Raw genomic sequence first — 24,533 nt, 5'->3', positions numbered from 1 at the left:
GTTGTCCATTCGCATTGGGTTTGAGTGAGCCTGGCTGGGAGTTCACCTGCGCTTTACCTGGGGCCAGGTGAACTGCAGTTCCCGGGAGCTGCCACTGGGGGTGCGAGCGGTGAGTCCGCGACGACCGCTGGGTGTTGTAGTCCGGAGGTGCGGAGCGTCCCCTAGCGGAGCGAAGGTCGTCCCGCGGGATAAACTACAACCCCCGGCATGCTCCGGGGCAGGCGCACCTGCGCAGTGGCAGCGGCACCCTGTGATTAAAAGCGGCGGGAGGCGGGAGGCGGGGAGGAGGAAGAGGGTGTCTGTGGTGAAGTTTGTGTCGGTTCGGAACAGCCCCCGCGCTCTCATGGAGACCGAACCGCTCCTCGGGAGCCGTCGCTCCGACTCCTCCGGGGTCCCCAGCACCACCACCACCGCCAGCAGCAGCAGCAGGAACTACAGCAGCAGCGGCAGCACCAGCCAGATCGGTACCGGGGGGGGGGGGGGGACAGTCAGGGGGTGGGGTACCGGGGGGGGGGGGACAGTCAGGGGGTGGGGACAGTCGGGGGGGGGAACAGTCAGGGGGTGGGGTGGGGTGCCGGGCTCTGAGGTTGGTTGGGGAGGTTGGTGGGGGAGGGGGTGGGTGGGGTGATGGGCTCTGAGGTTGGTGGGGGAGGGGGTGGGTGGGGTGATGGGCTCTGAGGTTGGTGGGGGAGGGGGAGGTTGGTGGGGGAGGGGGTGGGTGGGGTGATGGGCTCTGAGGTTGGTGGGGGAGGGGGTGGGGGAGGGTGACGGGCTCTGAGGTTGGGGGGGATGGAGAATGGGTACTAGGGTGGGGTGGGGGAGCTATACTGCGGGAGGGTGGAGGTGGAGGTGGTGATGGAGGAACCATGGTACTCTGGGACAGACTGGGTGTGAAGTGGGGTAGAGGTTGGGAATGGGAGGAGTGGAGGTAAAGGAGGGGGCTGTGTGGGGCTGGGAATGCTTGGGGTGGGGATATGGGTGGGGTGTGGTACAGGAGAGTGTGGGTGTTGGTACTAGTGAGTGGAGGAGGTACTGGGAGAAGGTGGTGTTGGGGGGTGATCGGTAATGGGAAGGGGATGATGAATCACTACTTTGCCTCTCACCTGAAGTGCCCCCCCCCCCCCCAGTGTCTGAGGGGTTGTGGACCCATTGTGTTTGTGTATGAGGGGAAAAAGTGGTTGAATGGGAATAGTTTTATGCACTTGCAGTATGTTGTTTTGATTGTCTGAGATAACAGCAGGAAGTGTTGGATAAACTTAGCACTTGTGGGGGGCTCTGAGGAAGAGTTGTATCCGTCTTGAAATATTATGTTTTTCTCTTTCCAAGGGTGATCTGGGTGTGCTGAGCTTCTCCAGCACTCCCGTTTTACGCTTCAGATAATTGTAATATCAAAGTAAAGCAGTCAGAATAAGATGTAGACTTTGTGGCTCTTTTGCAATCGTGTATAGTTTAGATGTCTGTTAGTCTTTTTTTGGATTAGGGTAGTTACTTTTCTTGGTGATGTAATTCATCTGACATGTTGTCCTGAGAAAAATTAATGTTCATGTAATGAAAATTTTAATTGCAGATGTGGTAAAATAGTATTTTAAATAGTTTTGGCACACACCCTTTGTGTCAGAGTCTGGAAACCAAACTAAATTAGTTCCATTTGCATGCGTTTGGCTCATATCCATAACACACAGGACCTGTGTTACACTGCAATGTTCTTCGCAGGTTGGTGCAACATTGAGGGCCGAAGTCAATCTGAAGCCCATCTATCCTAAACTATTCCATTTTCATCCATATGTTTATCCAATGACCATTTAAATGCCCTAAAAGTTGGTGTCAACTAGAAGAAAGTGAGGACTGCAGATGCTGCAGGTCAGGCAGCATCCAAGGAGCAGGAGAATCGACGTTTCGGGCATAAGTTGGTGTGTCTACTACTGTTGCAGGCAGGGTGTTCCATGCCCCTACTAACTAAAGAAACTACCTCTGACATCTGTACTATATTTATCACCCCTGAATTTAAAGCTATGTCCCCTCGTGCTAGCCATCACTAACTGAGGAAAAAGGCTTTCACTGTCCACCCTATCTAATCCTCTGATTATCTTATGTATCAATTAAGTCTCCCCTCAACCTTCTTCAATGATGAAAATAGCCTCCAGTCCCCCAGCCTTTCCTCATGTGACCTTACCTCCATACCAGGCAACATCCCAGTAAATCTCCTTTTGAACCCTTTCCAAAGCTTCCACGAGGAAGCCTGGGGCCTGACTTCCTGCGAAGCTGGGTGGTTGCAGAAGGTGGGGAGCAGCCGGCCTCGGCCATCTCTCGGGAGGCCAGGGGATAGCAGGCTACTGGGAAATCTCTTCAGGAGCCGGTCGAATGGGTGTGGGGAAAGAAGGGAAGACTAAGGACAGCTTCTTGTTGGAATAGGCCTGCACTCTGCATTGTGACTCTGGCTTTCCTTCACCTGGCTTTGATCAGTGCAGGGTTTCTCGCTGGAAGGTTGAGAGCCATGAGGAGAAGGTTTCACACAAACCAGGCCCAAGGCTGCCTTGCGTGTTCTATTAAATCAAACAACCTTCCTATCAGAAAGATGTTGTGAAACTTGGGGCGGCACGGTGGTACAGTGGTTAGCACTGCTGCCTCACAGCGCCAGAGACCTGGGTTCAATTCCTGCCTCAGGCGACTGACTGTGTGGAGTTTGCACGTTCTCCCCGTGTCTGCGTGGGTTTCCTCCGGGTGCTCCGGTTTCCTCCCACAGTCCAAAGATGTGCAGGTCAGGTGAATTGGCCATGCTAAACTGCCCGTAGTGTTAGGTAAGGGTGAATGTAGGGTTATGGGTGGGTTGCGCTTCGGCGGGTCGGTGTGGACTTGTTGGGCCGAAGGGCCTGTTTCCACACAGTAAAATAATGTAATCCTTCCTGTAATGTAGTGACCAGAACTGTATGCAATACCCCAAGTGCGGTCGTACCAGAGTTTTTTACAGCTGCAGCATAGCCTCCTGCCTCTGAAACTCAATCCCCCTACAATAAAAGTTAACTCATTGTATGGCTTCTTAACAACCTATCAACCTGGGTGGCAACTTTCAGGGATCTATGTACATGGACACTGAGATCTCCCTACTTATCTACACTACCAAGAGGAGAACGTGAGGTCTGCAGATGCTGGAGATCAGAGCTACACTACCAAGACCCTTGCCATTAGCCCAGGACTCTGCATTCCTGTTGCTCCTTCTAAAGTGAATCACCTCCCACTTTTCCACATGAAACTCCATTTGCCACCTCTCAGCCCAGCTCTGCAGCTTATCTATGTCCCCCTAATCTGCAACATCCTTCCACACTATCCACAACTCTACCGACCTTAGTGTCATCTGCAAACTTACTAACCCATCCTCCTCCACCCTCATCTAAGTCATTTATAAAAATAACAAACAGCAGTGGCCCCAAAACAGATCCTTGTGGCACACCACTAGTAACTGAACTCTGGTTGATGGGAAATGTTCATCCTTAGTCATAGAGATGTACAGCATGGAAACAGACCCTTCGGTCCAACCCATCCATGCCGACCAGATATCCCAACCCTAATCTAGTCCCACTTGCCAGCACCCGACCCATATCCCTCTAAACCCTTCCTATTCATATACCCATCCAGGTGCCTTTTTAAATGTTGCAATTGTACCAGCCTCCACCACATCCTCTTGCAGCTCATTCCATACTCGTACCTCTGCGAGAAAATGTTGCCCCTTAGGTTTCTTTTATTATCCTTCCCCCACCCTAAACCTATGCCCTCTAGTTCTGGACTCCCCAACCCCAGGGAAAAGACTTTGTCTATTTATCCTATCCTTGCTCTTCAAAGCCTGAAAAACTACCCACCACCACCCTCTGTCTTCTACCTTTGAGCCAGTTCTGTATCTAAATGGCTAGTTTTTCCTGTATTGAGATCTAACCTTGCTAACCAGTCTCCCATGGGGATCCTTGTCGAACACCTTACTGAAGTCCATATAGATCACATCTTCCGCTCTGCCCTCATCAATCCTCTGTTACTACTTCAAAAAACTCAATCAAGTTTGTGAGACATGATTTCCCATGCACAAAGCCATGTTGACTATCCCTAATCAGTCCTTGCCTTTCCAAATACATGTACATCCTGTCCCTCAGGATTCCCTCCAACAACTTGCCCACCATCGACGTCCGGCTCACTGGTGTATAGTTCCCTGGCTTGTCCTTGCCACCTTTCTTAAACAGTGGTACCACGTTAGCCAACCTCACCTGTGACTATCAATGATAAAAATATCTCAGCAAGAGGCCCAGCAATCACTTCCCTGGCTTCCCACAGAGTTCTCAGGTACACCTGATCAGGGGATTTATCCACCTTTATGCGTTTCAAGACATCCAGCACTTCCTCCTCTAACGTGGACATTTTAAAAACCACCACCCCCTCCACTGTCGTCTTTCAGACCTTAAGACATGAGCAGAAATTAGGCCATTCAGCCCATTGAGTCTGCTCTGCTGTTCAATCATGGCTAAGTTTCTCAACCTCATTCTCCTGTTTTTTCCCAGTAACCCATGATCACCTTTATAAACCAGAACCTATCTATCTTAGTCTTAAATATACTCGATGACCTGGCCTACATATAGCCTTTTGTGGTAACAAATTCCATAGAGTCACCACTCTCTAGCTGAAGCCATTTCTCCTTTATCACTATTCAAAAAGGTCTTTCCTTTTACTCTAATACTGTGCCCTCAGGTCCTAGTCTGTCCTACCAGTGGAAACGTCTTTCCAACATCTGCTCTGTCCAGGCTGTTCAGTATACTGTGCGTTTCAATTCGATCCCCCTCATCCTTCTAAACTCTGTGTATATATCCAGAGTCCTTAAACGTTCCATATGTTAAGCTTTTCATTCCTGGGGCCATTCTTGTGAAACTCCTCTGTCCATCCTGCAGGGACAGTACATCCTCCTTGATCTGGAGCCCAAAACTCTGCACAATACTCCAAATCCCTCTACTTTTCCTATTCATGTATCTGTCTTTTAAATGTTGTAACTGTACCTGCCTCTGGCAGTTCATTCCATATGCAAAATTTTCTGTGGAAAAAATTGTTTCTCCAGTTCCTCTTTAAATCTTTCCCCTCACCTTAAAATTGTGCCCTCTAGGTTTGGACTAGCTATCCTAGGAAAAAGACCTTGGCTATTCACCTTATCTAATTACCTCATCATTTTATAAACCTCTAAGGTGACCCCTCCACCTCTTACATTCCAGGTGTTAAAAAGTTTTTTGACCAGATTAGATTCCCTGCAGTGTGGAAACAGGCCCTTTTGGCCCAACAAGTCCACCCCCCCCCCCCCTCTGCAGAAGAGCAGCCCACCCAGACCTATTTCCCCTCTGACAAATGTACCTCACGATATGGGCAATTTAGCACAGCCAATTCACCTGACCTGCACATCTTTGGACTGTGGGAGGAAACCGGAGGAAACCCATGCAGACACTGGGAGAATGTGCAAACTCCAAACAGTTGCCTGAGGCTGGAATTGAATCTGGGACCTTGGTGCTGTGAGGCAGCAGTGCTAACCAGTGAGCCACCGTGCCGCCCTATCTAATTCCAACCTATTTAGCCTCTCCTTTAAAACTGAAACCCTCCAATCCCAGTAGTGTCTTTGTAAATCTTTTCTGCACCCTTTCCAGTTTAATAACATACTTCCTGTAGCAGGGTGACCCAAAAATGTAAGCAGTACTTCAAACATGGTCTCCTCAATGTCCTGTCGAGCCACAGCATGATTTGGAAACTCCGATACTCTGATCAATGAAAGTGATGAGATGTGAGAAAATCTTAGCCTCCAGATGCAAATGTCAGGCTTTGGAAGTCTATGGGAGTAGTTCCTGGCTACTGGATTATGGATAGGCTGGATGAGGGTCTGAAGCAGCAGCTTTGAGTTCTAGGGAGCTTTCCTTGTGGAATGCTTTGATGCATTGGTCTATCCTGTCTACCATTTCTTTTGACATTTTCAAATTTAGTTTCACACTCAACCTTTTTCTACAGAGCCCTGGAATTTAGGGTTTTTGTAACAATAGTAATTGCTTTTTTATTTGACTTGTTAAATTGCTGAGGTAGCAGTAAGTACTTTGGGGAAATAACTACTTTGAGGTGATATTGATTTGAAATAAAAATTTGTTCCTAAATTTTGTTAACATATTTTTGCAGCTGAATGCAGATTATCTTTCATTTTTAAACAAACTCTAGTGTTTATTGTAGCACATGTATTTGAGGACTATTTGTTGGATTATAGCCTGGTGTTGTGATTTTTAACTTTGTACACCTGGGTTCAACACCGGCAGCTCCATTTGAGGACTAACATCCATTAGTGAAATGAAGTATTTGTTGGGTTCTGATCTGGTAACTGAGTTGATTTGCTTTTCATAGGCTGAAAGACAGCACTTTTTTTTTAAATCGACAGATGACCTGTACATACAGCAAGCTGCTGTGTTTATTGAAGACGCAATACAGGTCTGATCTTACCATTATTTTAAAAATAGTTTTCCATTTTTCACTAATTAATGGTTCTTGAATTAAATCAGTTCTGTTGCTTTATGAAAATTTTAGTACCTGTTTATATTTAGGATATGATAAATTTGTTTATATCAGGCAAGCACGTGACTGACTTGAATGTCTTCAGTTAACTGTTGCAGTTATCTTCCTGCAATGTTTTGGAGGTGTTTGGGTGAAACCCAAGTGATTATTCAGTTTTAATAGATACCACATTTCACCCATTAATCACGCCAGCACTCACTGGAGAGATTATCATTATTATTGCCTTAATTTTAAAACTTAATCTCTTTACTGCACCATGAGAGAATTGTCATGTTGATTGGTGTTTGGTTATTAATTCAGAAGTTTTAAAATGTTTGTTGGCACCATTTGCCAAAATCAGTAATCACTGTCTTACAGTAGGGATAACAAAAGTTTAATTTAAAGTGGTTTTGCTGATAACAAATGTTTGCTCAAATATTACTGTTGATTCAAAGATTATCTTTTATCTTTAAACTATGGTGGCAGTAAACTTTCAGATCTGCACATTACACTGTTACTGGTTTTGCAGGAACTGATGCATGAAACTTCTAACGCAGCATAATACAAGATAACAGGAGTGGGAGGAAGTAGTACAAATGATGGTTATTGAAGCAGGAGAAAGCATGCACACTCTCCTTTGTACAATACCTGCCATTTTCCTGTGTACCATGAGCTATCCTACCAATGGATTAATATTCAAACTGTCCTGATGCCCATTAATTTTGAAACTAATTATTTACCCACCTTAACTTTCCCTAACCTTTTTTCTTTTTACTTTGAACTAACCTTAAATATGCAGCTAGTTGTGAATTTGTTGTCTAATCTGGCTGTTTTAACTTTGCTTGCAGTATCGTACCATCAATCATAGAGTAGATTCCCAGTCCCTACGGCTTTATCGGTGGTACTACTCTGAGGCTTGTCAGTGGTAAGACCTGGGGTGTTTAAAAACACTCTTTCCATTAATCATAGAAGTATTGTGGTACAGAAGGAGACCATTTGACCCACTTATATCTGCACTGGACCAATCTCTCAATAAATGGATGCCTCTTATGACTGTTTAATAACCTTACTGTGCTTTTACAATTGCGACAACCTATTGAAGGGTGCTGTAGTTAGTGTTTATAAACATAACTGTTAGTTTTGTCGATCTAAGGCAGCATATATAGATATTAAGAAGGTACTTTCTAAGTTCTCCATCATGAAAAGCTTGTTAGAAAATTGTAGGAATATGGGTATAAAATTAAATAGAACAATGTGGATAAAGAAAATATTTGGACAAGAAATACAGTTGGGGGGGGGGGGCGGAATGTTTGTTAGTAACGTGCAATGTAAATGTGTTTGGCGGGGCGGGTGGGGGGGGGGGGAGGCGGGGCGTGAAGAAATGTGTTGAAAGGTTGGATGTAATGTACCTCCCAAGAAACTGAGTCTGTTTCTATCCTGTACGTTTGGGTAATTTTGTTCTTCCTGTGTCCATTTCAAGCTTCATAGGCTTGTAAATTAAACATAATAGTTTAGCAAGTCTCTAAGACTTTAAAGACCCAGGATTCATTCAAACAGCCTGACATCACTGAGAATGTCAGTTTTTACCCTTGCACTTCACACGCATATTAGCAGGAGGCTAAGTTGCAGCTCTGCCTCTCCGGTTTCTTTTTACACCATTCTTGCGTCTTTCATTCTCAGGGTTTTGAGCACTGCTATCTTTGTGGTTTTGGCCTTGGCCTTTTTTGAGAAACCTTCATCTTTGAGTGTTACATCTGATCTCCGACTCCGCCATGTACTTTGGGAGCCTCCTTGTGGACTTACGGAAGGCATTGAAGTATTTTGTCTTGTCTTGTTCATTATCGATGTAGTGATAAAAGTAAGTATGTTTTTTTTTCTTAACCCCCCCCCCACCCATCTCAATGTCCTTTCTGAAAGGCCAGGAGTCATTTTTGCTCAGTCTTAGATTGTAGTGTGCTTGCAAGATTTTAAATTGAGTATTTAGCTAAACTATAGTTAGACTGGAGTGTAAGCTAGGATTTATCTTGTTCATAGAATAGAATGGTGCCATTGGATCCAACAAAATCTTAATGCTTCTGACAAAATTATCCAAAAATTTTCTGTCAAACCAGTGAAAGCTGAACAGTGGATTAGTGCTTGAAGTTTAAATTTGTCTATTTTTCATTGTCAAGGGCAGGCGTGGGGTTAGATCTTCTGGAGCGACCTGAAACCAATTGCCCCCTTGACAAAAGATGGCTAAGTGGGACTCTTGTTGGTAGGCCCATAGAGAACCTAGTGTGTGCACATTACTGTTGTCCAGTACATTGTGACTTTCGCCCTGATTTCATTTGGAGTTATTTCTAGCAGGTATATACCCTTTTCAGAAGTCCATCCCTTTTGCTGTCAAAGCACTCCATTAACCCACATCCCAGTTCAGCACTGACGTAGATCTGAAATTGGGGCTGGAAAGAGATGGGTAAGGTTAACTGGGTGAGCAGTCTTTTGTTGAGAATGGGGAAACCTAAAACTAAAAACGGTAATAACTTTTCAGCTTGATAACTGAATGCATCACTCAAGGGTCATGTCTTTGGTTAGTTTGAAGCTGCTTTGTAAATTTGTAAAGCTGCTGTTTTTAGATTTGGTGAACACTGTGTGTTTCTATTGTGCTACTGGCTGAATGAGGCTACAGCATAAATCTATGTGCTCCCACAATTGGCAAAAGATGCCTCCTAGTTGGGTTTTCTGAAGCTATTGGAGCGCAAGTTGTCTACTATTGGGTCTGATACTATGCCTTTTAGCACCAATTAGTGGTTTTGGTGGTTTTATGCTTCATCTAAAGCACCACAATAGCAAATGGGGTGTGAAAATTCTTAACTTGGTTCACAGGATTACAAAAAACTGTTTATTCCTTTCCAGTGTCCATGTGGTTTGCAGGGCACGTCTGTGTCCGCTTATTTACTAGCGCTCTTTGCATCCCGGAGCTGATCTCTCTATTGATTCTTTCAAAATGGCATTTTTATACAGAGCTATTTAATTGGATGGAAAGAATTCCAGAAATCAAAATGGCTGATTGCCTATGCTCTTGTACTTGCTGCTTCCATTGTGGACTGGACCGTGACTCTTTGCTTATTTTGTGAGGAGGTAAGATATAAGTTCACGAAAGCTCCTGATGTATTATTTTCTTCATACCTTAATAGGTTTTGTAAAACCAGTGCATAAAAATGAAAATAAACAAAAACAAATGTAAGAATCTCAGAAGGTTCCCTGTACCTGAAATATTAACTGATTTCTCTCCTCAGATGCTGCCAGACCTGCTGAGATTTTCTGGCAATTTCTGTGTTTTGTTTCAGACTTCCAGCTTCTGCAGTTGTCTCAGGTTTTTTAAAGTGGGAATATGGCTTCAGCTATATAATCTGAAGCCTTGTGTTATACATCAGCAGTATATTTGAATGGTTTAGTGAAGTCATGTTACATGGTACGGAATTTTGTGTCTGAATGACATGGCCATCGGAGGAAAGGTTAGGAAAATGTAACAAGACAGACTTTCAGCATTGAGGGAAAAAAGGTTCGAATAGCTAAATGGGAATCATGCTAGTAAGTGGTGAGGGCCCTATTTGCATATGATGGACCAGACCAAATCCCCTTCAAATAGATGAAGGAGATGTAACTCTTCTTGTTTAAAGAGAAGTGTAAGATGCTGTGTTCCAGATGTAATTTCTTAGTGCTTGGCTTTAAGAGAAGGACGTTTTATTCTTAGCCTACTGTTTAAATTATAAACCAAAGAAAGGAGAATCTATACACTTTAACTCTATTGGGAAAATGTAACAGGATAATAGATTTAACCACTAAACAGCAATTATTCCAAAACACCCTTGGCAAAGGCAAATTCAGTGTATTGATTGTTCGATGCGTGATTCTGCGAGCAAGAGAGAATCCAAGCCTTTTAGCTGTAGCAGAGGGATTAATAACAGCTTTTGGAGGTAACATCAAAACCCCAACAACTACTGAAAACTAAACTCTGCCTCTGGTTTTGTGGGACCCTGACTCCACCCATTGTTTCAGCTGTGAAAAAGCAAGCCCGAAGGCCACACAATCTGTTTGCCTTACTGGCTTGGAATGGACCACCCGACAACTATGGATCAAATGTTGGGGTGGGGGGGAAGAAATCAGGACCAAATACAATCAGGACAATCGTATTGTCACAATACACTAAGAATTTTATAAAAATGTGGCAAGAATAGCTAATGAAGGCCACTAAAGGGGTGCAACAGATGTGCAGAGAGATTGAGGAAGTATAAAGCTGCTAATTTCTGAATAGCCTTCATGTAGCATCCCTGCAGAAGGTCCCTTTCAGGATGGAGAGGTTATTCCAGAGGCCAAAAATTTACAGACCTCAACTGTTTGCTCCAGATAAGTGAAATTGTCACTTGGTGACAGCATTACAATGCTCTGGGACACTGTTGCAGACTTGTCATCTGAAAGAATGGGTGTCCATCCTATCGCAGTGGTCACCAAGCTGACTGTAACACTTCGAGCCACTGGGGACCTCTGAATTCCCTCAGTTGCCCATCCAAAATGCTTTCGGGCTGTTACTGATGCTATTTGTGCCAGCTGATGCTGTCTTACTCCTTTCTTTGTGAGGAGGTCAGTGTTGCATCCCAGTCGGTCAGCTTTGCCAACATAACTGGCTTCCTCCCAAGTGCAGAGCACGAGGGATTTCTGCTCAAGATTTTGGTGCTTCATTTGGTCTGGTGTTGGGGGGACTAGGAAGAGGCCTTGCAGTGCACTCTAGTGTGCGTGTACTCCTAGTATACCATGCTGTACACCATTGGAACAGAACCTGTTGGTCCAGTTTTTGACTTTCGTTCTTGTCTATTTATTTGAGTAGATTTTGTGATGGTAAGAAGGTTAGTACACTCAATGCAGTTACCATGGTTAAGAAAATCACACTTTTGTGACTGATATCACTCTTGGCTTATCCAGCTACAAACTCTCACTTGCTCTTTTTCACAAGGGCAGCTTTCCTGTACTGCCTCACTATCTAAAACATGCAGTCAGCATTCTTTTCTGCCATGTTTTAAATAAATGAGTAGCTAGCTCTTTTGACAGTACTTTCAGGTAGATTTGTCAGCTTAAGGTTCTACTTTTGTAGCTTTTGATGCCATCTTTGCAGAGCAGGCGACAGTGAGGACTGCAGATGCTGGGGATCTGATTTAAATGTGGTGTAGGAACAGTACAACCGGTCAGGCAGCTTCAGAGGAGCAGGAGAATTGATGTTTCAGGCATTAGCCCTTCGTCGGAAGCTCCTGAAACATCAAATCTCCCGCTCCTCGGATGCTGCCTGACTGGCTGCGCTTTTCCTGCACCACATTCTTCGACTCTTTGCAGAACAAGTTGGAAAGCTGTATTTACTACATTGTCTATGATCAAGTATTTGAACTGCACTAAGCTTTGGATGATTTCTGTATTTTGCTTTTTTTAATTGAAGAAAGTAAGAATTAGAAGACTTTTGCGGCCATTTTTCCTTCTCCAAAACTCCTCACTCATGAAAAAGGCTTTTAAATGCCTACAACAAACAATACCACAAATTACAAGGTAAAAACATGAGGTATTTAAAAGCTGCTTTTCCTCTCTCTCTTTCTTTACTTTTAATGTAACAATGAAGAAGGATGTTCTAAGCAATGCTCCTAAGAGAGGGACTAGGTTATCATGAGGGGTGTGGGTAGGATAAATGGGCAAGATCCTTTGCTGTAGTTGGCAGGGGGATGTGGGTGGGGGAAGAGGGAAAGAGTCCAGAGCTAGAGGGTGTAGGTTTAAGGTGAGGTGGGAAAGATATAAAAGGGATACAGAGGGTGGTGGATGTATGGAATGAGCTGCCAGAGGAAATGTTGGAGGCTGGTACAACTACAAAAGATGTTTGGATGGGTATATGAATAGGAAGTGTGTGGAGGGATATGGGCCAAATGCTGGCAAATGGGATGAGATTAGTTTGATATCTGGTTGGCATGGATGAATTGGACTGATGAGTCTGCTTCCATGCTGTACATATCAATGATTTTATCTTGGGATAAGAAGTTTAGTAGTCTCAGACCAGAAGCGTGTGGATAAAATGCTTTGAAATGGTGTGTTAAACCTGGGTGTAGGATGGTTTGAGAGAAAGGTTGTTATTATTAGATTTTCTAGATTGGGAGCTTAAGACACAGTTTACTTAAGCCTACTGAGGTGTGAGGGAAGAGATTTGAGTGCTACACGTGATGTTTTTTTTGGATCTGTAAAGGAGTGTTTTGATTAGTGGGATTGTTTGTTTCAGAATCTCTTAAAGGTATATTATGTCTAAATATTTGCTCTATTAATCATCTTGTGCTTAATAAAAAGTTTCATTGTTAAAACCACATCTGCAACATTGTGTGCTTCTATTTCAGTGAGAGCCCAACCATCAAATCTGGTTTTTGGTTTTACCAAACCATAATTCAGTCTGGGATCTGACATGACCAGTGCTGATGTCAGCTGGAATCAAAATGCTGTCAGTTCCTTAACTTGCAAAAATAATTCACGACTGGACTCTTGGGGTTTTGCAGGATAAAGCACTGGATCTGCATTTTTGGGCAAGAACTTGACAAATAATGTTTGTTACTTTAATATGAGGATTTTCTTTTAGAACACACTGCATGTTTGCAAGATGCAAAATAGCAGTTAGTACAAACTACCAGGGTTGTTAGAAAAGCGATTCTTTGGAATATAATTGACCCATTTTCATACTGTTTTTGGTTCAATCCAAATTTTTTGATTTGCAATGAACCAACTTTTATTTCCTAAATAGGATCCAGTGAGTATCCCAGGTATTTAGAACAAAGTTGCAAGATTCCACTGTTCTGAACAAGAAGTAATGAACATTGTATTACTGTTGTAACTTTTAACGTAATATACAATAGTATCATATGAGACTTTAATAGGCAGAATTAGCCTGAGGTAACTAAAAAAGATGCTAGGGGACACCCTATAGAGCACATTAAATCTTAACTTTTCATCAAGACAGGTCCCACAAATTTATTGTTAGTGATCCTGGGACATCAAAGCACGCCAACTTTACGAGGGTTTCCAACTGTTCTCTTATCAAAAGACCTAATGTAAAAAGTCCCTCAAATAACACTCAATTACGGGCTGCCTCAATACAGAGGAACTAGGTAAAAACAAGGACTGCAGATGCTGGAAACCAAAATCGAGACTAGTGTGGTGCTGGAAAAGCACAGCAGGTCAGGCAGCATCTGAGGAGCAGGAAAATCGACATTTTGGGCAAAAGCCCTTCAAGAATAGAGGCAGGGTGCCTGCAGAGTGGAGAGATAAATGAGATGAGGGTGGGGAGAAAGTAGCATAGAGTCCAATAGGTGAATGGGGGTGGGGATGGAGGTGAGAGGTCAGAGGGGATAGGTGGAATGTAAGATAGGCAGGTAGGACAGGTCATGGGGATGGTGCTGAGCTGGAAGGTTGGAAGTAGGGTAAAGGGAAATGAGGAAACTGGTGAAGTCCACACTAATGCCCTGGGGTTGAAATGTTCCGAGGCGGAAGATGAGGCGTTCTTCCTCCAGGTGTCGGGTGGTGAGGGAGCGGAGGTGGAGGAGGCCTAGGACCTGCACTACTTCGGCAGAGTGGGAGGGTGCGTTGTAATGTTGGGCCACAGGGCGGTGGAGTGTCCCAGAGATGCTCACTAAAGCACTCTGCTAGGGGGTGTCTAGTCTCCCCAATGTAGAGGAGACCACGTCGGGAGCAACAGATAAAATAAATGATATTGGTGGATGTGCAGGTAAAACTTTGGATGTGGAAGCCTCCTTTGGGGCCTTGGATGGAGGTGAGGGAGGAGGTGTGGGCACAGGTTTTGTAATTCCTGCAGAGGAAGGGAGGGTGGTTTGTTGGGGGGGGGTGCACCTGACCAGGTAGTCACGGAGGGAATGGTCTTTGTGGAAAGCAGAAATGGCTGGGGAGGGAAATATATCCCTGGTGGTGGGGTCCGTTTGGAGGTGGTGGAAATGTCGTCGGATGATGTGGTTTATGCGAAGTTTGGTAGGATGGAAGGTGAACCTCAATTATCCCAATGACATGGGTGGGGAATATTTTGTTTGGATAATTGAATGCAGGATAACAGTTTAGCCAATCATCGGGACCTTGCGATCTTGTCTGGATAATCAGAGTTCCTCTGTAAATGATTGCTTAAGTTCTAAATTGCCGCCTTTTCGTAGACCCCGAGATAACCACCAAACTGGTACTGAGTCTGGGTTTCTCAGAACATTAGCATCTCTCAACTACATAAGGCAAATACAGGCTTGTAGCATGTTTCGCCTTATTTTCTGTAGTATTGATGTATCAATTGCATACTAGCTGCTTTATTACCCTTTTGTGGCTCCTAGGATTTTTTCCCCTGAGGCTTAACTGTACAGAACTATCAAACACCTCCTGGGATTTCTTCCTGAGCCCCAGAACTGTGTTCTCATAGCACGACCAAGACAACTTCCTGTTCAGAGGCTGTTGAACTGTTTCGCAAGATATTAAAACATTTTTAGAACAAATCTGCCCTGAGTAAGCTGAACCAAGTGTAGTAACCAGAGCTCAAAGGTGGCTAATATTGAAACACGAAGTGCCCTGAATGTTGCATTATTGATTAAAAATAATGGTGGGGTGGGGGCAGATTGAAGCTGTTAAAACCATATTGTTTCTGCATTGAATTTTTTTACCATTACTTTTAAACAGTGTTATGTTGCTGTTAGCTTTGCACCTGTTACTGTTTACTATGATCGCCATGCTGTTGTTCACTCGAGTCCAGGTAAAGCAACTTTCATATTATCAAGTTACTTGTCATTAAAATATGTGCACAGGATGATTGAGAAAAGACAAGCATATTTGCAAATTGTTTGTTCAGTTCTTATTTCATGAACAAAGTTTTTAATAGGTTGGGGTTACTGAGTTTTGAGAAGACTTGTAGTTCAGGTTGAGGTTCTGGATGTAGGTTTGTTCGCTGAGTTAGAAGGTTTGTTTTCAGATGTTTCATCACCATACTAGTAACCTCTCCAGTGAGCCTCCGGATGAAGGGCAGGTGGTAGAGCCTGCTTTCTATTTATGTTTCGGTTTTCTTGGGTTGGTGTCACTTCCTGCGGTGATGCCATTTCCTGTTCTTTTTCTCAGGGGTCATAATGGGATCTAAGTCGATGTGTTTGTTGATAGAGTTCCGGTTGGAATGCCATGCTTTTAGGAATTCTCGTGCATGTCTCTGTTTGGCTTGTCCTAGGATGGATGTGTTGTCCCAGTCCAAGTGGTGTCCTTCCTCACTTGTATGTAAGGATACCAGTGGGAGAGGGTCATGTTGTTTTGTGGCTAGTTGATGTTCATGTATCCTGGTGGCTAGTTTTCTGCCTGTTTGTCCAACATAGTGTTTGTTACAGTTCTTGCATGGTTTTTTGTAAATGACATTAGTTTTGCTTGTTGTCTGTATAGGGTCTTTCAAGGTTGGTGTTTTTCTAGCTTTTTAAAAACTAAACAAGCGCACATGCCTGATTTTAGTTATTGCTATAATGTTACTGAATGTTCCCTGCTGAACTATTTTAAAAACCTGTAAAGGAAATTTATCAGAAACCCACTGTACTTGTTTTCTACTTTTTTCTGTACATTTTCACTCTTGAATTCTTTGAGCTCTGTCAGCTGGTTAACTTAAAACCTAGTATGATGCATGTTTAAACCTCTGCTGCGCTCTCAATTGGAGTGGGGACCAGCCTGAGTGATGGTAAGGTGCCTTCAGGGAGGAGAGTTTTGTATATTTAGATTTTGGAGCCTTGTCATGTCACTTGCCTCTATTTAATTCTTAGTGCCAGGCAGTCACTTGTGTAACTCTCCATTAGATTTAACAATTTCTATTCTCCTGAAAGACTAGAACATTTTTTGGTTGAGGGAATGGGGGGAGAAGTTAAGGAGGAAGAACTTTTAAACAAAAATGGGATGTTTGTGACGATTGTGTTGGAAAATTGTTCCAGACAGTGATATTTCAGTCAGAAATTGACTCCCAAACCACCTGATTATAAGGGAATTACTGAGGCAAAAACAGGACTAGACTTTTTACCTTTGAATATGACTACCTCTTATGTATTTTGCACAAGTTTCCCTACATTTGGTCTAATACTTTGTCAAACAATTGTAAAGCCTACGGAACCTGGGCAGCACGGTGGCACGGTGGTCAGCACTGCTGCCTCACAGTGCCAGAGACCCGGGTTCAAATCCTGCCTCAGGCAACTGTCTGTGGAGTTTGCACATTCTCCCCGTGTCTGCATGGGTTTGCTCCACTTTCCTCCCACAGTCTAAAGATGTGCAGGTTAGGTGAATTGGCCATGCTAAATTGCCCATAGTGTAAGGTGAAGGGGTAAATGTAGGGGAATGGGTCTGGGTGGGTTGCTCTTTGGAGAGTCGGTCTGGAACTTGTTGGGCCGAAGGGCCTGTTTCCACACTGTAAGTCATCTAATCTTAAAAAGTGTATTCAGTGCAAATTGCTTTAATCAATCTTGAAACATCCTGCAGACGGCTGAAGATGATCAAGAGTGGAAGACTTATTTCCGAAATTTGCCGGAATCTTTGACCTCATTATTAGTACTGCTGACGACAGCTAATAACCCTGATGGTAAGGGTTTTTGTTTTCAATGTTAATCTTCCTGCTCACTAAATTTTTGGATTGCCACCTGACATGTAGATCATTCATAGAATGCAATTGAAGGGAAACCGGTTTAATATCTTATCTGAATGAAGTGCAGGTAATGAAATAACTGATTCATCTTTCAAATGTAGCATTTTGTTTTATAAAATGCTTTATAATTTATATTTTACAAATAAATCATTTCCTATTTTATCAGTTCTAACTTCTTCTTTGCTTCCTCAATAAATTTAGGAGGACTGGGCTATTCAGCCCCTGAACCTGTTCTACAGTTGAATTAAATGGTCAGCAGGTGTTCAGAAACTTTAATATCTTGATACTTTTTTAGTTTCATAATTTTAAACGAACCGATATTGAGATAAAATTGACCTAGCATCAATGATTGTATGTGGAAGTGTTCAAAACTACTTTGCCTACCAAGGTTATCTTGTTTGTTGCATGTACTTTGTCTTTTTTACCCCATGCCTTGCAAAGGCCATTACTATGAATCCTCCGTTGTTTTGGTTTCAGTAACAGCTAAGGTCAGTGACTGTTCTTTGAACCTTGGTCACTGAGTATGAGTGAAGTGAGAAAGGGCAGGAGGGCACTATATTCTTCCCTGGTGTTGCACTGAATGGATAATCACTGGGATGTGATGGACAGAATCTACTACTTGAAATTGCCTTTCGAAAGGTACCCTTGTCCCAGACTTTGGTTGACAACAACTGAGCTGACATGATTCACAACTCCTCAAAAACCAGGCCTCACTCCCTGAAAATGGGTGGAGTTGTACATATTATCGCTGCAATGGAGTCTGACAGATTGGAAATGCTGGGTGCAATGGTGTGCCCTCTGTCAGCCATGTCTTTAGACACTCCTGAAAATCAAATGGTCCAGGAATAGTGTTGGGCATGTTGCAGTTGTGACTCGCCCACCACTTTTTTAAAGGGCTCCTGTGTCATTCCTGACTTGGCAAAAGTCCAGGCCTTGATCTTTAAGGTTCTTGTACCTGGACTAAAGGGGCAAGATTGTGTGCACTTTCAAACTGAGGAGGAAATGCTCTCCTGCAGTTGGTGTGAGAATGTAACAATAAATGGTGGGGTTTTTTTTCCCTTTATAGATGTTGATTCTAAATATTAAGTAGCATGAGAAATTTTTGTAATGTTTGACCAAAAATAGCTTTGAATCTGCGACACTTGGTCTGGATGGTGTTTAATAGTGTCACCTGGTTACAGTCATTCTTGGATAATTAAATTTGTTTTTCACTTCTGGTTATCTGACATTTGAAATTAAAAGATACAGCATTGCTTTCTGGCTTGCTTGCTCGCTCACTCACTCTCTTTCTCTCTTTCTCCTGATAGTGATGATCCCAGCCTATTCACTCAATCGAGCCTATTCATTGTTCTTCATTACCTTCAGTCTTATTGGTAAGGCTTTGTTTTTAACTTATGTACAGACATACCCTGAACAAAAAATGTGCAAGCTAAAAGCCTTAAAACAACATTTGAACAGGTAATACTCAGACTATGTATCCTTCATTTTTGATTGTGGACCGAATTGGTAAAAGGATAATTTTATGACAAAGATTTGAGGAAGGAATTTGCTGTACTCTCTTAAAAAGCAAGTTGCTGAAACTTACTGTGGGTGGCATTTGCACTACTTCTTTGTTCAAACAACAGGGGAAGATTTTTGTACACTGCCCTGATGGTTTGGGGGTGATGGTAACAGGCTGTACAAAGTGAGATGTGCTGGCAGTTAAGCTGGTGGATGTTAAGTTGGTGGAGTTTTGGGCACCAACAGCCATCTGCCTTACAAATTATCTTGCTCTTGGGTAGCTGAACAGTGCTGATGTTGTAACTCCAGTGAAATACCAAAAATCTGGTGAAAGCCAGTTGCTGTAGGTTGTTGCTTTTAACTAATAAATCAGACGACATTTGTGAGCCAGTTGGTCTGGTGCCTTCCATGAGGAGCAAATCATTGTGAGCAACTCTGAAGGACCAGGTCAGAGCAGAAAGATGTGGAAAAACAAAAAAATTGTAAGGTGTGACATTAAAAACTTTGTATCAGTTAACCTAAAGACCTAACAGAATGAGAAAGAGCACCTTTTTTTTTTTTGGCCCTCAAGTACTTGCCTTTGTTTTCCCCTCCCCTTACTCCATTGTTGGCTCATCACCAGAGCCTTGAGTGCCTCTGGCCTGCTGTTTTTTTTTTTTTCCCCAAGCATTGCATATTTCTCACTAGTCCTTAGAAAACCAAAGATTATTTTCTCTCACCTGTTTGGGACACTGTGTAGGTTATGTAAAAAGATGCTGCATAAAACATCTTAATTTGAGTATGTGCATCCACCTTTTTCCAAATGATAAGTGAATATAATAGAATATTCTGTATCGGAGTGTGAGTTTTAGCCATTTTGACTTCAGATCAGTATTTTAGTCTTTGGTTACCACTGCATGTTGTTTAGGACTTGGAACTGCTTGCCTAATGATGACCTTGTAAGCATTATTAATTTGTTGGGGCAGCTTGGTGGTTCAGTGGTTAGCACTGCTGCCTCGGTGCCAGGGACCCGGGTTTGATTCCAACCTTGAGTGACTGTCTGTCTGTGTGGAGTTTGCACATTCTCCCCGTGTCTGCATGGGTTTCCTCCTGATGCTCCAGTTTCCTCTCTCAATCCGAAAGATGTGCAGGTGAGGTGAATTGGCCATGCTACATTATCAATAGGATTAGGTGCATTAGTCAGAGGGAAATGGGTCTGGGTGGGTTACTGTTCAGAGGGTCAGTGTAGACTTGTTGGGCTGAAGGGCCTGTTTCCACACTGGAGGGAATCTAATCTAACTCTAATCTAAACTGATCTGGGTCCACTCATGTTCCTTTATCTTTGGACCAATTTTTCTTCCCTTACCTGGTCACGTCGACATGTGGCTCTAGACCCATAGCAGTGCGTTGACTCTAACTGCTATTGGGCATTTGGGGGTTGTGGGCGATAAATGCTGGCCTAGCCAACGTTCTAAAATGTGGAATGATCCTTTCATGCAACTAGCTTTATGCTTTTTTTGTTCTTTTTTTTTAAAAAAAAAACCCAGAATATTTGAACAGGAGTAGGCCATTTGATCCTGAGTCTGATAACCAGTGTGATCATGGCTGATTGTCCAACTTCAGTCCCCTGTGCCTGTCCTCTGCCCGTATCCTTTGAATGCTTTAGCCTGAAGATCTATATTCAACTGACTTGATAAGTCAATGTTCTGGCCTTAACCATTTTCTGAAGCAGCGAATTCTGTCACGCTCTGCGTGAAGTAGTGTCTTGGTCCTAAATGGCCCATCTTGTATCCTTATGCTGACCCCTGGTACTGGAGTCCATAGTCATTTATCCTGCCTAGTCCTGTTTTGAATTTTCATAGGTTTCTGTAAGATCCTCTCATTCTTTTAAACCCCAAGTGAATATACTCCTAAATAATCCAGACTCTCTCTGCTCTTGTTAATCCTGCCATCCCAAGAATCAGTGGTAATGTAACTGGTAATGGTAGATTCTACATTTAATTGAAAGTTAGCAGCTTCTAAAAGTCTTCTAAAATCTATTCTTTCATGTAACTGAACATGCTTAATTTCTGTATCCTTCAGGGACATACTTGTTAATGAATTTATTGACTGCGATAATATACAACCAATTTCGTGGCTATTTACTGGTAAGTAATCTGTTCTAGGCATTTCAAAATGGCAGTTGTCTTCAGATGAATTTCCACAGCAATGTCAACATGTTTAATTTATTGCATGTCTGTAATGAGGCAGCCAACTGTGTAGTTTGGCTATTTTCACTGTTCACTTTCAGAATTCTGAATCCAGAAATGAGGAAACACACTGGGTATCTAGTAAGTGATTCCTCTTAATTTTGAAGGTTGGAGAAAATTTGACTTCAATGTGTTTTTTTTTAATTTTCATCTTCCAAGTTTTTGGATGACTGTTCTGAACTATTATTCAAGGCAGTAAATTGGCTCCTTCACTTCTTGTTTATAGTTCCTTTGACTCTCCCAGTGTATAGTCCATGTTTTCCCCTGATTAGTTCTTCATACAATGTGCACCAGTAGAGTCTGCCCACTTTTTAAATTTAGGGAGTGATTAGTCTCTCTGCTGTAAGTGTTCATATTACTGGATTGTAAACCAAACATGAATGCATGTCTTGGTCTACCCATTTGTAATTGGGATTGGTGTAATTTGTGATGCATATGTTTTGTATCTGGTTGAAGAGAAATTTAGTGTCTGCTTACAAGACTTAGTCCACTTCAAACTTAAGGTGAAAGATGGCATTTTTACACAGATGCTTAGCATTTTGAGATTTTTATAACACTTTTATGAAATAGTGAGAGTAACTATTTGAAGGCATTGTATCTTAGTAGCTTTTAAAGGCACTAACAAAAGAATGCATGTCCGTCTGGTAACGGATTTTGAATATTGGATTATTTTAATTATATCGCCATTTTTTTGAAGTGTTACGAGCATCTTGTTTTCAACAAAAAATTTGAGGACATCTTTTTTTTTAAAAAGAGGAGAAACTTATTTCTTAAAGTAGAATTATTTACTTATCATTCAACTTGTTGCCAACATTTCAAATTACAAACCAAATTCTGCTCTGAACTTCTAGAAGTTTTACCACAGCCTCTATTAAATTAAATGCTCTCCTGGTTATATTGAACTGTACAGCTTGAGGTGGTAGTGCCTGAGATTCTCTAGCTGTTATTGAGGACCAACCTTTTCAGTCTCAACAGGTTTACTGGTACTTGAGAATTTTGCGTAACTGCTTTGAGTATGAAAAGAAACTCTTTAACTTGCTATATATTCAATTGAATCTCAATATGAAATGTTTTTCTTTTCTTAAATCTAACAATAACCCCAACAGTAATTGTGGAAAAGTCAGCTAAGGCAGAATTTTTATTCCAGGTTGTTGAATTTCAAAAGCCAAGACCTTTAACTAAAGAGTAAGTTTTTAGTTCCGAGTCAATCAAGGATTTTTTTGGATTTTGAAATTTTTTGGCAATACATGTATATCTCTGGTTTTTCTTTCAGCTTTCAGAAGATCTCTAATTTTGGCCTTTATAAACATCATAAATATTAGTGGTACACCTTTTCTTTGCTTTTAGCTCAAACTTTAAGTTGAAGGGCACTTTCTCTCTTTCTCTCTCTTCCCCCCCCCCCCCCCCCCCCCCCATAAAATGGATTAGTCATTGAGTTATTGTAACTTTTTTTATTATAAGGGCTTGCATGAAGTTGAGATTGCCAGCTCATGCTAAAAATTAGCAGTATGAAATGTTTTGATCATTCAGCTGAACTGTAATTTTACAGGTCCAGGATCACCTCTGTTTTCTATTTCACTGCACAGCACTCTCTATTCTTCCTGAAGTGTGGTTAGGCATGATTTCACAGAACATCGCATATAGGCCCTTCAGCCCCCTAGTTCAACAGGTTGGCGCAACAATCTGAAGCCCATCTGTCCTACACTATTACAATTTCATCCATATGTTTATCTAATGACCGTTTAAATGCCCTTGAAGTTGGCAAGTCTACTACTGTTGCAGGCAGTGCATTTCCATTACCCCCACTTACTACTGGGTAAAGGAACTACCTCTGACATCTGTCCCCACTCAATTTGAAGCTACATCCACTCATGCTAGTCATTACCATCTGAGGAAAAAGGCTCTGTCCACCCTATCTCATCCTCTGATCAGCTTGTATGTCTTAATTAAGTCACATCTCCTCAACCTTCTCCCATGACAACATTCTCAAGTCCCTCAGCCTTTCGTCCACAAGACCTTCCTTCCATACCAGGCAACATCACAGTAAATCTCCTTTTGAACCCTTTCCAAAACTTCCACATCCTTCCTATAATGTGGCAACCAGAAATGTACGCAATAGTCCAGGTGCGGCCGCACCAGAGTTTTGTACAGATGCAGCATGGTTCCGAAACACTCTTTCTCTACCAGTGAAGCTAACACACTGTATGCCTTAACAGCCTATCAACCTGGGTGACAACTTTCAGGGATCTATGTACATGGACACTGAGATCTCCCTGCTTATCTACACTACCAAGAACCTTACCATTAGCCCAGGACTCTGCATTCCTGTTGCTCCTTCTAAAGTGAATCACCTCCCACTTTTCCACATGAAACTCCATTTGCCACCTCTCAGCCCAGCTCTGCAGCTTATCTATGTCCTTCTGTAACCTGACACTATTCACAACTCTACCAACCTTCTGCAAATTTACTAATTCTGCTATGCCATCAACCAGGTCATTTATAAAAATGACAAGCAGCAGTGGCCCCAAAACAAATCCTTGTGGTACACCACTAGTAATTGAACTCCAGGATGAACATTACCCATCAACCACCATTCTGTCGTCTTTTTGACTTTGATCCAAACTGCTAAATCGCCCTCAATCCCCTGCCTCTGTATTTTGCACAATAGCCTACTGTGGGGAACCTTTATCAAATGCCTTATTTAAATCCATATACACCACATCAGCCACTTTACCCTTATCCACCCGTTTGGTTACCATCTCGAAGAACTCAAAGTTTGTGAGGCACGACCTACCCTTCACAAAACCATGTTGACTATCCCTAATCAACTTCATCATCAAGATGATAACCTTTTCCAACACTTTACCCACAACCGAAGTAAGGTTCACTGGTCTATAATTACCAGGTTGTCTCTACTCCCCTCCTTGAACAAGGGGACAGCATTTGCCACCTCCCAGTCTTCTGGCATTCATCTTGTAGACAATGATGACATAAAAATCAATGCCAAAGTTTGTGCGGTCTCCTCCCTGGCTTCCCAGAGAACCCTAAGAGAAATTCGGCCCAAGGAATTAATCTATTTTCACACTTGCAGAATTGCTAATATCACCTCCTTGAACCTCAATCCCACCTAGTCTAGTAGTCTGTATCTCTGTATTCTCCTCAACAATATTGGTCTTTTTCCAGTGTAAATAATGACAAAATTCATTTAGTGCCTCCCTTATCTTCTGACTTCACACGCAGCTTCCCACTGCTATCCTTGATTGGCCTTGATCTTTGTCTATTTATCCTTTTTATTCCTGATCCACACATAGAAAGCTTGAGGGTTTTCCTTGATCCTATCTGCCAATGACTTCTCACGACCCCTCCTGGTTTTTAGTGCACTCAAATCTTTCCTGGTTAACTTAATTCAAGTGTCCTAACTGCACCTTCACATAAGCAGTCTTACTCTTGACAGAAGATTCAACTTTAACCACAGTCCTTGTGCTCAACCACATGCTCCCTGCCTGACAGGTACATGCTTATCAAGGACATGCAGTAGGTGTTCCTTGAATAAGCTGCCCACT

The 24,533-nt window shown here is 42.6% G+C and overlaps 1 protein-coding gene across 3 annotated transcripts in view; it reads left to right on the top strand.

Moving 5' to 3' along the window:
* The first annotated feature begins 300 nt into the window (after positions 1–300).
* The window catches only part of tpcn2 (two pore segment channel 2), a 55,465-nt gene continuing 31,232 nt past the window's right edge, over positions 301–24,533 (top strand). For 2 of the 3 annotated variants that reach the window (XM_087996253.1, XM_087996252.1), the window contains exons 1-10: positions 302–464; positions 6,434–6,483; positions 7,395–7,471; positions 8,227–8,404; positions 9,550–9,666; positions 12,014–12,120; positions 15,268–15,340; positions 17,080–17,179; positions 18,550–18,615; positions 20,804–20,868. In XM_087996253.1, the coding sequence (XP_087852379.1) occupies positions 344–464; positions 6,434–6,483; positions 7,395–7,471; positions 8,227–8,404; positions 9,550–9,666; positions 12,014–12,120; positions 15,268–15,340; positions 17,080–17,179; positions 18,550–18,615; positions 20,804–20,868 (954 nt within the window). In that variant the 5' untranslated portion in view covers positions 302–343. Of the gene's footprint in view, positions 465–6,433; positions 6,484–7,394; positions 7,472–8,226; positions 8,405–9,549; positions 9,667–12,013; positions 12,121–15,267; positions 15,341–17,079; positions 17,180–18,549; positions 18,616–20,803; positions 20,869–24,533 lie in introns of all 3 variants that reach the window. The other variant, XR_015760089.1, reaches the window with a different exon arrangement.

Source organism: Chiloscyllium plagiosum, unplaced genomic scaffold (genome assembly GCF_037043375.1).
Source record: "Chiloscyllium plagiosum isolate Xiang-an unplaced genomic scaffold, Cpla_swu_hap1 HiC_scaffold_18, whole genome shotgun sequence".
In the NCBI taxonomy this organism is placed as follows: Eukaryota; Metazoa; Chordata; class Chondrichthyes; order Orectolobiformes; family Hemiscylliidae; genus Chiloscyllium; species Chiloscyllium plagiosum.
Note: the sequence above shows the minus strand (reverse complement) of the source record. Positions and strands in the feature narration are given on the sequence as shown.